The 15,687-nt window shown below is 43.5% G+C and overlaps 1 protein-coding gene across 1 annotated transcript in view; it reads right to left on the minus strand.

The window, feature by feature from the left end:
- polr2b (RNA polymerase II subunit B) overlaps nt 1-11,809 on the minus strand; it is a 30,057-nt gene extending 18,248 nt beyond the window's left edge. Inside the window, exons 1-11 of the mRNA XM_071534114.1 lie at nt 11,692-11,809; nt 11,261-11,333; nt 9,690-9,840; nt 9,011-9,123; nt 7,030-7,249; nt 6,199-6,357; nt 5,621-5,785; nt 5,308-5,504; nt 5,030-5,149; nt 4,473-4,659; nt 838-981 (exon numbers count right to left, since the gene is read on the minus strand). Of these exons, the coding sequence (XP_071390215.1) occupies nt 838-981; nt 4,473-4,659; nt 5,030-5,149; nt 5,308-5,504; nt 5,621-5,785; nt 6,199-6,357; nt 7,030-7,249; nt 9,011-9,123; nt 9,690-9,840; nt 11,261-11,333; nt 11,692-11,710 (1,548 nt within the window). The 5' untranslated portion in view covers nt 11,711-11,809. The remainder of the gene's footprint in view (nt 1-837; nt 982-4,472; nt 4,660-5,029; nt 5,150-5,307; nt 5,505-5,620; nt 5,786-6,198; nt 6,358-7,029; nt 7,250-9,010; nt 9,124-9,689; nt 9,841-11,260; nt 11,334-11,691) is intronic.
- Nucleotides 11,810-15,687: the final 3,878 nt, after the last annotated feature.

Below are 15,687 nucleotides of genomic sequence, written 5' to 3' on the forward strand. Positions count from 1 at the left end.
TTCTTCACCAGGCCGACAGCGTGGCTCTGGAACATGAATAACACAAAATACAGGTTTACATAAAGGTTCTTCACCAGGCCGACAGCGTGGCCCTGCAACATGAATAACACAAAATACAGGTTTACATAAAGGTTCTTCACCAGGCCGACAGCGTGGCTCTGGAACATGAATAACACAAAATACAGGTTTACATAAAGGTTCTTCACCAGGCCCACCACGTGGCCCTGGAACATGAATAACACAGAGTTTTCAATACAGGCTCTTCACTACAGTGTGACAACAATCCGTATGGTGAAAAATGAATGGTGATATCAGCTCCATGTTATTCTGCTGTAGTAATCACTAATGTTTCACAAGCTCTCCATCCAAATTATATTATTGTCACTTTGTAATGACATTTTTAAATTGTTGTTTACATTCTAGCAGCCAATGGCATCGCTAGAAAGATTTGTGTCTCGGAAATAAACAGAATTCTGCACAGTCAGACTTTGTTGTCACTGAACTTTCATTGATCACATCGTATCCTGGTTGTATTGAATCATGAACCTTGTAACGCATATTGAAACATATCGTGAGATTAGCAGATCCATCACTAGTCATGATGTCTCCTAAAACCATCAGTGTAAGTAGAACTTGTCTTTGCTTCTTTTGGTGAGAAAGTGTAGTTTTGCTTTGCATCCAAAACAAAGATGCATCCAGCTAAATAAAATGGGTTGAGAGCACAAACTGCAGAATATTGTATCATACTGATGTTGCTGCTGATGCTGTGAACACAGGTTTCACTGCTTTTCTACATTCCTCTGTTTGTAAAACAGTGTGTGTTGCAGTGTGTTTTACCTCGGGCGTCTCGGCGGGACACACCATGCCCCACAGTGTGTTGTGCAGCTGTCTGGGTTTGGCCAGCTTGCCGTCTCTGCCGATGGGGGAGTTGACCCTCCGCAGGTGGGACAGGGTGGAGGCGAAGGTCAGGCGGTTCAGCACCTGCACAGGAAACATGGAAACACACGGAGTCTGGACGTCAGACTCTGGACAGGCTGAGCTCGGCTGAAGGCCAATTTATCGTTCTGCATCAAAGCGTCTCTGTTGCTATGCCGTCGCTGTCTCCGGCGGTGCGAGGATTTCTAGTTCTGCGTCGGTGATTCTGGTCATAGATGATTGAAACACTAGATGTCAGTGTGGAGCTTTGTTCACACAGAAGTAACAACAGAAGAAGTCGTAGTGAAACTCATGTTGTGGATATTTCAGTTCATCTGGTTTCTTTATAAATCGGGAGATGATCTGTCGTCCAGATGAACATCTCTGCCCTTTATGATCGGCAGGTGCTAAGGAAGGCCCATGCCATATTGGACTGTACTGACCCCCCCCCCCCTGCAGAGGGAGTCTGAGCTTCTACCTTCAGGGAGAAGATATAGAGTTCTAACTCAGAGGACTAAAAAATTCAAAGACTCTTTTGTTTGCACTGCAATTAGAAGGCTGAATTTGCACAAATGATTGTACTAAGCACTTTCTGCACTCTTTCTGCAATTTGTTCGTCTTTTGTCTTCACATGAAGTGATCTTGCACTGTACTGTATTGTATTGTTGTCTCTTGTTCTGTCTGGTATGTTGTCTTTCATTTTGTATTTTATGATGGATTGAATGTGTTTTTAATACCTGGCTACAACTAAATTTCCCCTAGTGGAATAATAAAATTTGACTTGACTTGATAAATTTGACTTGAACCTCCTCAGCTCGTCTCTCTTCATCGGCTCCATGTTGTCTTCACTGTCGGCCCACAGCAACGATAGAGGAGGAGGAGACACCGAGAGGCCAATCACCAGCACTGTCCTGTATAATATCTACAGCATTCTTATAGCTGCTTCTTAGCAGGCCTGGCTCAAATACAATTATTCTTTCTTTGTTTTAATCTGCATGGAGAACCAGAACGGTCAGGTTTACCAAAACCTTGCAGAACCTCCGGACCACCCAGGTAGTGTCGTCAATCACAGAAAAGTTCAATAAATTGAGTTTCAGAAACTTTTCTGACTGTTTGTGGTAGGGTTTGTAGCAAACCCCACCCATCTGGCACACACATTGGCTAAAACAAACCATGCAACTTAACCAGTTTGTGTGTGTTCCTCAGTGTGTTGTGTGTTCCTCAGTGTGTGTTCCTCAGTGTGTTGTGTGTTCCTCAGTGTGTTGTGTGTTCCTCAGTGTGTGTTCCTCAGTGTGTTGTGTGTTCCTCAGTGTGTGTTCCTCAGTGTGTTGTGTGTTCCTCAGTGTGTTGTGTGTTCCTCAGTGTGTTGTGTGTTCCTCAGTGTGTTGTGTGTTCCTCAGTGTGTTGTGTGTTCCTCAGTGTGTGTTCCTCAGTGTGTTGTGTGTTCCTCAGTGTGTTGTGTGTTCCTCAGTGTGTTGTGTGTTCCTCAGTGTGTTGTGTGTTCCTCAGTGTGTTGTGTGTTCCTCAGTGTGTTGTGTGTTCCTCAGTGTGTTCCTCAGTGTGTTGTGTGTTCCTCAGTGTGTTCCTCAGTGTGTTGTGTGTTCCTCAGTGTGTGTTCCTCAGTGTGTTGTGTGTTCCTCAGTGTGTTGTGTGTTCCTCAGTGTGTTCCTCAGTGTGTTGTGTGTTCCTCAGTGTGTTGTGTGTTCCTCAGTGTGTTGTGTGTTCCTCAGTGTGCTGTGTGTTCCTCAGTGTGTTGTGTGTTCCTCAGTGTGTTCCTCAGTGTGTTGTGTGTTCCTCAGTGTGTTGTGTGTTCCTCAGTGTGTTGTGTGTTCCTCAGTGTGTTCCTCAGTGTGTTCCTCAGTGTGTTCCTCAGTGTGTTGTGTGTTCCTCAGTGTGTTGTGTGTTCCTCAGTGTGTTGTGTGTTCCTCAGTGTGTTCCTCAGTGTGTGTTCCTCAGTGTGTTGTGTGTTCCTCAGTGTGTTGTGTGTTCCTCAGTGTGTTCCTCAGTGTGTGTTCCTCAGTGTGTTGTGTGTTCCTCAGTGTGTGTTCCTCAGTGTGTTGTGTGTTCCTCAGTGTGTTGTGTGTTCCTCAGTGTGTTGTGTGTTCCTCAGTGTGTTGTGTGTTCCTCAGTGTGTTGTGTGTTCCTCAGTGTGTTGTGTGTTCCTCAGTGTGTTCCTCAGTGTGTTGTGTGTTCCTCAGTGTGTTCCTCAGTGTGTTGTGTGTTCCTCAGTGTGTGTTTCCTCAGTGTGTTGTGTGTTCCTCAGTGTGTTGTGTGTTCCTCAGTGTGTTCCTCAGTGTGTTGTGTGTTCCTCAGTGTGTTGTGTGTTCCTCAGTGTGTTGTGTGTTCCTCAGTGTGTTGTGTGTTCCTCAGTGTGTTGTGTGTTCCTCAGTGTGTTCCTCAGTGTGTTGTGTGTTCCTCAGTGTGTTGTGTGTTCCTCAGTGTGTTCCTCAGTGTGTTCCTCAGTGTGTTCCTCAGTGTGTTGTGTGTTCCTCAGTGTGTTGTGTGTTCCTCAGTGTGTTGTGTGTTCCTCAGTGTGTTCCTCAGTGTGTGTTCCTCAGTGTGTTGTGTGTTCCTCAGTGTGTTGTGTGTTCCTCAGTGTGTTCCTCAGTGTGTGTTCCTCAGTGTGTTGTGTGTTCCTCAGTGTGTGTTCCTCAGTGTGTTGTGTGTTCCTGTGTGTTCCTCAGTGTGTGTTCCTCAGTGTGTTGTGTGTTCCTCAGTGTGTTGTGTGTTCCTCAGTGTGTTGTGTGTTCCTCAGTGTGTTGTGTGTTCCTCAGTGTGTTGTGTGTTCCTCAGTGTGTTGTGTGTTCCTCAGTGTGTTGTGTGTTCCTCAGTGTGTTGTGTGTTCCTCAGTGTGTTGTGTGTTCCTCAGTGTGTTGTGTGTTCCTCAGTGTGTTGTGTGTTCCTCAGTGTGTTGTGTGTTCCTCAGTGTGTTGTGTGTTCCTCAGTGTGTTGTGTGTTCCTCAGTGTGTTGTGTGTTCCTCAGTGTGTTCCTCAGTGTGTTCCTCAGTGTGTTGTGTGTTCCTCAGTGTGTTCCTCAGTGTGTTCCTCAGTGTGTTGTGTGTTCCTCAGTGTGTTGTGTGTTCCTCAGTGTGTTCCTCAGTGTGTTGTGTGTTCCTCAGTGTGTTGTGTGTTCCTCAGTGTGTTCCTCAGTGTGTTCCTCAGTGTGTTCCTCAGTGTGTTCCTCAGTGTGTTCCTCAGTGTGTTGTGTGTTCCTCAGTGTGTTCCTCAGTGTGTTCCTCAGTGTGTTGTGTGTTCCTCAGTGTGTTGTGTGTTCCTCAGTGTGTTCCTCAGTGTGTTGTGTGTTCCTCAGTGTGTTGTGTGTTCCTCAGTGTGTTCCTCAGTGTGTTCCTCAGTGTGTTCCTCAGTGTGTTCCTCAGTGTGTTCCTCAGTGTGTTGTGTGTTCCTCAGTGTGTTCCTCAGTGTGTTCCTCAGTGTGTTGTGTGTTCCTCAGTGTGTTGTGTGTTCCTCAGTGTGTTCCTCAGTGTGTTGTGTGTTCCTCAGTGTGTTCCTCAGTGTGTTGTGTGTTCCTCAGTGTGTTCCTCAGTGTGTTCTGGTACCTGGGACACTCCGGCTCTGGCCTGGTGAGCCTTCTTCACGTCTCCCCAGTTCCCGGTGGCCAGAGAATACTTCAGGCCGTCGGAGATGATGCGGGTTTTGATGGCGAGCTCCAGGTTGAAGTCTTTCCCTCTGTCGATGAACTTCTGAGCGTAGATCCTGATCTCCTTCAGCAGGTTCTTAAACATGCTGGACATGAGCGACAAGAAGAGTTTATCTGTCAAATCATGGCTAAAATCATAATCCCATAATTATTTATTCTGATACATATTGAGATTATGATCATTAATCCCAATTACTAGCCTTGATATGAACAGCAAAATGATTTCACTGCACTTTTAGCATCTTATATCAATTATTAATAATACAAATTGATAGTACAATTTCTCTTTTCTATTGTTTTAAAGCTACCAGCTACTGTCTATTTTCAAAAGGAGGAGATGAAGAATGGAAATAAAACTTCAAATACTAAATATCATCAATTATTATCCATCATAAACAAGAATTCACACTCAGTTAATGGGTTAAACAAAACTGATAAGAAGAGAATAAGCCCCACCCCCTGAAGAGGAAAGCCAATAGCGGGCCGGCCAAGTCCAGCCTCTTGTTGCCATAGTGATCTCTGTCGTCCAGCTCTCTGCGGCCCAGAGCAGCCAGCAGCAGCCTGTGCACCATGTACCTGCAAACAACACACACTTATAATACACACTTACAATACACACTTACACAACACCAAGCGGCACACATACTGCACAAAATCTTTCCTGTCTCTCTCTACTTTGAAATATCTAATAGAGGCAAAAAATGCCAAAAACCAATCTGTATAATTGAGCTCACCCTAAGAAATAAGCCTTCTTGGTCTCACAGAAGTCGCTGACCCCGACATGCGGCAGCACCTCCTTCTGCAGAACCTCCTTGGCGTATTTGATCCTCCTCTCCTTCGTCACGCCGGGCTTCGCTCCTCTGGAGCCGATGAAGTTCAGAGCCACGTTCTGCTCCTGGATCACGAAGGCTTCGTCCAGAGAGGGCTTCACCTGGGGACACGGGATGACATCACACACAGTGCAGGTCAACGGGTGGAACACCGGCAGGAGGATCCATCCGCCTGATCCTTCATCAGAACTAAACCAAGAGGAAGTGAAGTGTTCACCATCTCCATCATCTCCGGGTCGTCGAAGTCGTAGATGATGTGCTCCAGGATGTCTCTGTCCGACACGAAGCCCAGAGCGCGAAACACGATGATGATGGGCACTTCCTGTCTGATGTAGGGCAGCGTGGACACGATCCTCTGGCCGATGGCGCTCTTCTTCACTCCCTGTGAGACAAAACCAGTCAGTCAGTCTTATTGTATCTTTCTTTTTCTAGTGACTTTCCTGCTTTCCTACACGTAAAGCCCGTTCTACACCACAAGCAACTCAGACAAGTTTTTTTTTCAGACAAGTCGTCTGTCTCTCAGAACAAAAAACACTTTTTTGATTGACGCTGCTGTCTACAAGCTACCAGCACTATATGTATGCGGTATGTAAAAGACGGAAACAGAAAAGACAGAAATTAAAATTATTAGATCTGAACACGACCGTTTGTTGGTATTTCTGCCTTTGAATTTTTCCCAGTTTGTCAGGTTTAAAACAAAATGCTGTTTAAAACGACTTGAAATGTTTTGACTGAGCTGATCCTGAGGAGCAGACTGAGCCCGGCGTGTCGTGGCGTGTCAGAAGATGATGTCACCTGTCCTCCTCGGGCCATCATGCTGACCCAGATGGAGCTGGTGGGGCGGGAGGAGTTCTCCAGACAGGAGCGACACTCTCCAGTATAGGCGTACTTGGAGTCTTTCTTAGCAAACACATACACTGTGTTGGTCGCCATCTTTTCTTGGGCGATCAGGACCTGAAAAAACAACCAGAATGTTATTCATCTTAACTTTGTAAGGCACATTAAATTCAGGTGACAGAAGTTAATCCCCCAAAATAATAATCCCAAGAAATTACAAAGTGACAATAATATAATTTGGATGGAGAGCTTGTGACATTGTGATGGTCAAGCGTCTAATTTGTGATTACTACAGCAGAATAACATGGAGCTGATTAGGGCTGCAACTAACGATTATTTTCATTGTCGATTAATCTGTCAATTATTTTCTCAATTAATCGATTAGTTGTTTGGTCTATAAAATGTCAGAAAATGTTGAAAAATGTGGATCAGTGTTTCCCAAAGCCCAAGATGACGTCCTCAAATGTCTTGTTTTGTCCACAACCCAAAGATATTCAGTTTACTGCCATAGAGGAGGAAAGAAACCAGAAAATATTCACATTTAAGAAGCTGGAATCAGAGAATTTTGACTTATTTTTCCTAAGAAATTACTCAAACCGATTAATCGATTATCAAATTAGTTGGCGATTAATTTAATAGTTGACAACTAATCGATTAATCGTTGCAGCTCTAGAGCTGATATCACCATTCATGTTCCTGACCCACCATACAGACTGTCACATTTTGTATTGCGATATTGAATTTGGATATATCGTCTCATCTCTAAGATAAACGGTCTGCAGCCTTTACCTTCTCAGAGCCGTTGATGATGAAGTATCCTCCCGGGTCGAGCGGACACTCGTTCAGCTCGCACAGATCTCTGTCCGTCAGGCCGCTCAGCAGGCAGTAGGTGGAGCGCAGCATGATGGGTATTTTACCGATGAAGGTCTTCTGGTGCTGCGTCTGCAGCTGGTCCTCGCCCTCCTTGATGATGGTCTTGGTGATGTCGACGTACAGAGGGGCGGAGTACCTGCCAGCAGAGAAACACCGGCTCACTGACGGAGAAACACCGGGTCACTGACAGAGAAACACCGGGTCACTGACAGCAGAGAAACACCGGCTCACTGACAGAGAAACACCGGCTCACTGACAGCAGAGAAACACCGGCTCACTGACAGAGAAACACCGGCTCACTGACAGAAACACCGGCTCACTGACAGAGAAACACCGGCTCACTGACAGAGAAACACCGGGTCACTGACAGAGAAACACCGGGTCACTGACAGCAGAGAAACACCGGCTCACTGACAGAGAAACACCGGCTCACTGACAGCAGAGAAACACCGGCTCACTGACAGAAACACCGGCTCACTGACAGAAACACCGGCTCACTGACAGAAACACCGGCTCACTGACAGAAACACCGGCTCACTGACAGAGAAACACCGGCTCACTGACAGAGAAACACCGGCTCACTGACAGAGAAACACCGGCTCACTGACAGAGGAACACCGGCTCACTGACAGAGGAACACCGGCTCACTGACAGAGGAACACCGGCTCACTGACAGAGGAACACCGGCTCACTGACAGCAGAGAAACATGTTGACAGGTTGGAGAATAAGTTTCTTGGCTATCTTAATAATGAAAAACCATGAACTGAACATGTGTTTTTGAGGCAGAATGCTTATCAGTTTCTTCTTAAATTAATGAAGAAAAAGAGCGAAAGACGTTTCTGGTCTGTTTCTTCCTCTGTGCTGCTGCTGGACTCCTGTTGGACCTGCAGCCTCAGCCTGCTGTTCAGTTTATGTTGATGAATGATGAATCTTTAGCAGGGAAGATTTAGACAGTTTAGTTTTCCACAAGATTTAGAAAACTGGTGGGATGAGGAAACTTTGGTGTCGTCGTTTCAGAATATAGATCTAGACCTTACTGGCTTATATCAAATTACTAGCCATGAAAACACCAGTAACATAGTGTAACATATACTTTGACACACTCAAATAGTCTGTCTGGCCCATCTCTAATATTTAGCATTACTTTTTTACTTTTTCAATCTTTTCTTAGTCCGTGACAGAATGCGGAAAAGATGCTGGATGTGTTTAATGTTCAGGGCCAAACTCAGCTTGTCTGGTGCAGCAGGCTGTTTAACTTTAATCATCCTGCAGGCTTCCTACACATTTTCAATTAAAAAATTCCATACTTTTTCCAGACCTTGATTTGTTTTGAAGATTTTGTCTGGTGTTCAATATGATTTACGCAGATAGACATCTTGCCCCTGCTAACTAGGTCATATCACTGTATAGATGAAGATTGTTCTTCACAGAGACAAATATCAGAATATGTGAGATGATTGGCAGGGTTCCTACACGGTTTCCATTTTAAAATTCCATATTTTTCCCAGACCCTATGTTCTTGACCGGATTTGATTTTGGTGGGTGTTTGATATAATGCATGCTGACAGCGGCTGGGTAATAAGAGCGTCCCTCTATCTGAACATTATTCTGCACATCAACAAAAACTGTGGACTCAAAGTGGCTCTACAACAACATAAAAGCTAGAATCATGTGTGTATCGGACCTGAACCGCAACATTTTCCATACTTTTCCAGACATTTTTTTCAAATTCCCAAACTATTCAAGACCTGGAAATGATCAAATTCATTTTTAATACTTTTCCAGACTTTCCAGACCTGCGTAGGAACCCTGATTCTGCATTCACAGTTCAGTGCCGATAACGCTTTCTGAAAACATGAAAAGCCTTCAGGAACAGAGAAGCGACAGAAAACTTACGTGAGGTTTCGCAGTCGGGCTTCGTTGGGCATCATGGGAGACGGAGCGCCGTCTCTCTCCCAGTGGGTGGGCTTCGACAGGTAGATCTGCTCAAACTTCAGCAGGTAGCGAGGCTGAGGAGGAAGACGCAGAGTCACAGGGTGAAGAGGATTTTAAGACGGACTGGAAAAAGTATCGGAGGAGAAGAAAGTAAACTGAACGCTGCTGTGGCAGAAACCACAGGATTAGGGTTCGGTTCTGTTCCAAGTTAGCAAAACACCCGGGTTTGTTAATCCCCAAGTCAAATGAATCCTCTTATCGAATCACCTGTCCCCCATTGATGATGTCATACACTTGTGTCAACGCTTCCCTCTGTCAACATGGCGGATCGACACAAGTGTTTGAAACTATGGGCATTTCTCGAAATTACACAAGAATATAGCTAAATTTGTGGCATGTTCCTCTTGTCTAAGGGTGTGTGTGTGTGTGTGTGTGAGTGTGTTTGTGTGTGTGTGATGAATAAGCACTTAACACAGTATCACATAAAAGTTAACCAGTTCTGTGTTTTTAAAATTTTCTTCATCCTTTTTTCCCAATAAATTCTGTAAAAACGTTAGATAAGGGACTGGATACAGGTTCGATAAGCAGATCCAGATTGGATCCGATGCTCTGGAACCGGAACCGTCCCGCCGCTCCTCACCGGCTCCTCCACCTCCCCGGAGGTGTGCTGGGCCTCGGCCTGCAGGTCGATGGGGGGGGCGTCCTCCACGATCCGCTGCACCGACATCTGGATGAACTCATCGAAGGAGTCCAGCTGCTGCCGCACCAAACCCTTCTCATCAAAGTAGGAGCTGAGCGGCAGGAGGAAGACAGACAGGAAGACAGACAGGAAGACAGACAGGAAGACAGACAGGAAGACACATTTTAAATGAGCAGGAAGATTTGACTCTTTCATCAAGTGTGACTCGCTCAGGACCAAACCTCTGCTTCACCAGCTCAGCTAAACTCACAGTGACGCAGCAGTCAGGCTCAGAGGCTTTCTGTTTTTTAGAGATTATTTTTTAGATATTTCTGCTGCCCAAAATAACACTGCAGCCGATGAGGAAGAGACTGTGTTGAAGGCAGAGGTGGGGACTCGGGTCACATGACTTGGACTTGAGTCAGACTTGAGTCACAATTTTAATTGCTTGAGACTTGAGTTGATGCATATAGAGAAGACTTGAGACCTGACTTGGGTTCTGGTGACTTAGGACTTGACTTTGATGACTTGAAAAGGTTTATTACGTCTTGACAAAAGCTGTTCTACATTTAGACTTGAGACTTGACTTGAGACTTGTGCCTCAAGACTTGAGACTGACTGGGGACTTGAGTAGGGCTGGACGATAATTCAATATTATCGTTTATCGTCTTTCAGTGGGATTATATTGTGATGATATGGTGATTTTGGGATATCGAGACGCACAATTCTGCTGTCTGAATTGATGAGAACAAGCTAATTTTATTTAGAAACTCAGACAAAATGAAGTATGGTAGGAATATTATGTGAAAATTTAATTATCATTCGATTCAATATGATGAACATTAATTTGATTATTTAATGTGATTTTGCTTATGTGAGCCATATCGTCATATATATCGATATCGAAAAAAATCCTTATGATTATCGTGATATTGATTTCAACCATATCATCCAGCCCTACACTTCAGCAAAGTTGACTTGGTCACACCTCTGGATGAAAGCATCAGATTGTTTGAGTGAAGTTAACTGCTAAAGCTTTAGCTAACGTTAAAGCCATGATATCAGTCTAACCTGTCTAAAACATTTAGGATACCATTTCCTTCATGCCATTGCAAATGACTTTCCACTGGCTTCCTCCCTGCATTTACTGCTAACTTTATTAACCTGCAAGTAAGCAGATATGAATTTTACTTTTCAAACACACTGAAACTAATCAGAATGAGTTCATTAGCACTGACAGATTAAACAGAAGTGTCAGCTCGAAAACACTGTGTGCCTTGTTTCTTTAGGTATTTAGCTCAGTCAGACACATTTACTGAGGGGAAATCTGAAATGTTGAAGCACAGCAGGGACAGAAGTTATTCTCGAGTTGATTTAAAATGTATTTAGAGCCGAAAGCCTTCCCACTGCTTCCATTAGGAATCACTGGACCTTCACTGCCGCCTCACTGTGGTTCAGCAGCTCTTCTTCTTCTCTAACAGGATTTACAGCATGATAGCAGCTGATTCAGACGAGGTGCAGCATTACTTTACCTGATAACAATCCAGCAGGCCTCCTGCCAGAGATCTGGGGTGATTTCATCATCATCTTCATCATACTGGTTGTCTGGTAAACACACATGTGATGGAGGAACATCAGCATCACTGTAAACATGTTACTGAACTTTATAAAGTCTGAGTATTTCAAGGCTAACGTTAGTTACTGACTGCTGGCTGACTGGAACACGATACGGAGAAGCCTGGTGTCAATTCATATTTACCGATCACACACCAAACAAGCTATTTATTTTGACGAAACAGACATTACAACTACAGACTGGCTCGTTAGCTTGCTGGCTAACCCAAAGTAAACTATCGCTACAATACAGCAGGGCGCCATTAGCGCCGGCTAACATTAGCATGGCGGTTTGTTAAAGTTTCGGTTTGCAGTTTCTTTCCTCCAGAGGAGAAAGTGTCAGACTCACCTTCATCCTGGTCATACATGCTTCAGCTCGGGCTTCACACACTCAACAAATCTAATGAAACGAAAAATTCACCGAATGCGCCTCAACGTTGTGTGACAACCATCACCAGCGTCCAGCCAGCGGCAAGCAAAAAATACACTTCCGGGTCATAGGTCTGGATTTTCAAAATAACGGACCATTACCGCTCTACCGCCTCCATCTGGCCTGGTCAGGATGGTTATGATATCGCCTAGTTATTTTTAAGGACGACACTAACTAAATAGTGAAATAAAATGCTAAAAAACTTAAAACCTCAAATTATTTTAATCAACCCTGAGTTTCTCAGAGGATCAGAGTGTAGCTTCTAGGCTAGACTGCTCAGACAGTATGCTAGAGGTATGACCAAGTCAAGTTCACTCGAGTCCCAAGTCAGTCTCAAGTCTTGAGTCCCAAGTCTAAATGTAGAACAGTAAATAAAGTCAGAACAGGTCAAGAGTCCATCAATTTAATCCCAGATAGCATAGCCGGCCCAAGCCTTTATGGGGCCCTAAGCAGAATTTGATTTGGGGGCCCCCCACCGCCTCGGTGCCGCCAATACTATTGACTAAATGCTTGATCATTCGCACACCTACTGTAAATCTAACACACCCATTATCAATTTTATTAGTTGTAGCTGTGTTGCTTACATCATACCAATGTCAGTTTGTTGGTGGTTAGTTCAGTGAGGAGTTATAAAGTCTCATGGCGGTGGGCAAGAAGGACCTCCTGTGCCGCTCCGTGGTACACCGAGGCAGAATCTTAAGGTAGCAAACTCACAAGAGTGGTCTGGTGTTAATTTGCACTTTAATATACAAAGTGATACAGTACTAAGTGGCATACTGAACGTGGTGTACTGAAAAGTAACAAAATAAACCAGCAGACAATGCATTTACTGTAAACAAGTTACTTTAATTGCTTTTGGTTTAAAAAATTTGCAACGTGCAAAAGTGCAGAACAACAATCAACTACAATTAAAATCAAATAACTTAGATAAACAGTACCTCCTTCAGTAAAGTTTCCTTCTTATATAAAAAATAAATGCAAATGTAAAAAACAGACAATATTAAATCAATTAAATAAATACTTACATAATGACATAAAATGAACAGAGGAACCTGTAACAAGATAATCTTCTGACATCTTCTGTTTTCTTCTTCTTTCTTTTCTCTGCTCCAGAAGGATATGTCCTTTTTTGCGACATTACTTTTTTGCTGCATCGACACAGAGGAGAGGACTGTAACCTAACGTTAGTCTGACTGTGCATGCATCAGGAGTACGCATGAACGTGACACCAGCTCTGACAGAGGCAGCGGGAATTGATTAAACCAGTAGTATTAGCTAGCCAGCCTGTTAACATAATATTGCGTTTTTGTATGATTACCATTTACACAAAAAAAACCCAAAACATTTCAAGCGCTCTTGGGGGCCCTAAGCAGGCACTTAGTTCGCTAATCCGTCGGGCCGGCCTTGCCAGATAGCAGACTCTGGGCCGGATCCACCAGTTGGCAGAGCCACGTTACAGTCACACTTTTTACGGCCGCGCACCGGATATGGGTTAAAGAAAACTAAATATCTAGGACTTTTCAATGCAATATGGCTTTAATAGGATAAAAACTTGGTAAGAGCATCATGAGTTTGATTTCTATAATCAGTTTCAACTTCAATAAATTCAATCATTCTATGAAAATTTAGAAAACATAATTTAAATTCAGTCGTCTGCTGGAACAAATCTCATCTTACCCAAACACAAGATCTCAAGTCAAGACTTTAGAAAGTAGCTACAAGTCAAAGCCACCAGAACCCAAGTCAAATCATAAGTATTCTCTTCATGCAGCAAGTCAAGAGTCAAGCAATTAAAATCACTCGTCCAAGTCATGTGACTCGAGTCCAAGTCATGTGACTCAAGTCCCCACCTCTGTGTAGCGCAATTCAGATCCTAACCAGGACTGCGTTCAGCCCCGACAAAACATAGCAAAACGTTTATTTAAACGTTAACGGTGGTGCACTGAACACCCTGTTGTGTTATGCAAGTGTTGCAACTATGGCAGCTGAGAAGGCCATTCCTTGTGTTCTTTTCAAAGAATTTTCGGAGCCTGATGAAATCGGTTTAAATATGTGTTTAAGACTACAAAATACGCTCGATGTTACAGTCACTGCCCTTGCCGTCCAGAATAGCAGAGAACATCCCAATGGAGTGAAGGGGTTTGTGGAAACTTTGTTTCCCAATTATAGTGATCCAACATTTGCCTCATTTGCATTTCAGGATGACAAGGCAAACATTTCAGGTGAAGGATAATCCACTTCTTACCTTTGAGACTGTGTTACGATCTATATGAGCTAATTATTGTATTATGAGTATTAGGCCTATCATTATTGCTGATTACTGTTGTTGTGATATGATATTGTAATATTTACCATTATATATTTAGAGGAGTAAAGTGGAGTAGAAAAGTTTATTAAAGTGTCACTCCACAATGGTTCATACAATAGCAAAAGATACAAACATGTCTTCTAATTAGTTCAATTGTTGCAGACACCAAGCTGCAGCGGACGCATTTGTAAAGGAGTTTTGTTGATCCATTGTGCGCACTGCCTTTTTAATATGGCGGGGTTTATATACACGTCGCTGCTGATTGGGTAACACCTCTGACACGCCCACCAAACGAGCGACAACGTACCTCAAAGCCCGTTTCACACCATTTCGAGGAAACATGACATTCAACCCAGAAACCGTAGCAAAACGGTGCACACCGTTTTCAGATTGAACGTGCCCCTTGTGATTGCAGTACTGTGGTTATTTGGATCATCATGTTTCTCAAAGTTTACCATGGCTGCAAACCCAATTTCCCTTAGTGGGACAATAAAGTTGAGTTGAGTTGAGTTGATTTGAAATAGGCCTTTAGTTATTAACAACAAAATTGATGGGAAACTTCTGGTTTGTAGGGAACAGAACTTAATCTGAAAGGCAGCTGGAGTTAGATAAGAAATGAGGACAAGAGGAAAAGTTGATGATCAGAGAGAAAACCAAGCGGTCCACAACATCAATCAACAAAACAAAACACAACATAACATAACACAAGACAATACAAGATAGTGACAGAAGGGCTCCTCACAGGTACCATTCTACAATAAAGATCAAAACAATAGATAACACTAATGTAAAAGGAATCTCCATATAATTATAGTCCCTATGGTTCAATGGTTAGTTGGAGTTCAGCAGACCAATGGCTACAGAAACAAAAGATGCCTTGATGCCAATCTTCAGTTGCTGCTCCTGGCTTCACCCCACAGCTCTGACAAATATGATCTTAGAGTAAATACCAACTACTATAACCTTTCTGTTCTGTTACTGCTTAACCTCAGAGAAGCTTCTGATCATGCCACCCAGATGGACAGACTTAAAGACTAAAGGGTAACTTATACTTCTGTGTTGAAGTGTCACCGTTGTTACGCTGTAGGTGTCTCTGGCGGTGCAAGTATTTATAGTGTTGTGTTGGTGTTTCTGTGCGTAAAACCACTGAAACACTAGATGGCAGTGTGGAGCTTTGTTAACACAGAAGTAACAACAGAAGAAGTCGTAGTGAAACTCATGTTGTGGATATTATTATTATTATTATTTATATATAAAAAGCGTGCTACTGAAATTACCATCTGCTATTGGTTGATCTTTGGTTCCAGGTGATGTCACCACCTTTACACAGAGGTTTGATGTTAAGTTACTCTTGGGGCTTTGCTGCTTCAGTCCTGCATTGGCTTCAATCTTATTTCACTGGATGTGATATAGGTGATGTAACAAATTGTCACAATACGCTGATGATAGCCTATTGTATATCTCTCTGCCTGGTGACTTGGGTCAAATTAGCTCTCTGATTGACTGTTTGGAAACCATTAATCTGTGGAAGTCCCATACCTTCCTGAAGCTAAACAGAGACAAGAAAGAAATTCAAGGCCATGGAGAAAAATTAGCAATTTTAGTAA

The sequence above is a fragment of the Centroberyx affinis genome, unplaced genomic scaffold (genome assembly GCF_046629955.1).
Source record: "Centroberyx affinis isolate AG114_WGS23_722 - 3 ecotype Tasmania unplaced genomic scaffold, CSIRO-AGI_Caff_v1 ptg002490l_1, whole genome shotgun sequence".
Classification (NCBI taxonomy): Eukaryota; Metazoa; Chordata; class Actinopteri; order Beryciformes; family Berycidae; genus Centroberyx; species Centroberyx affinis.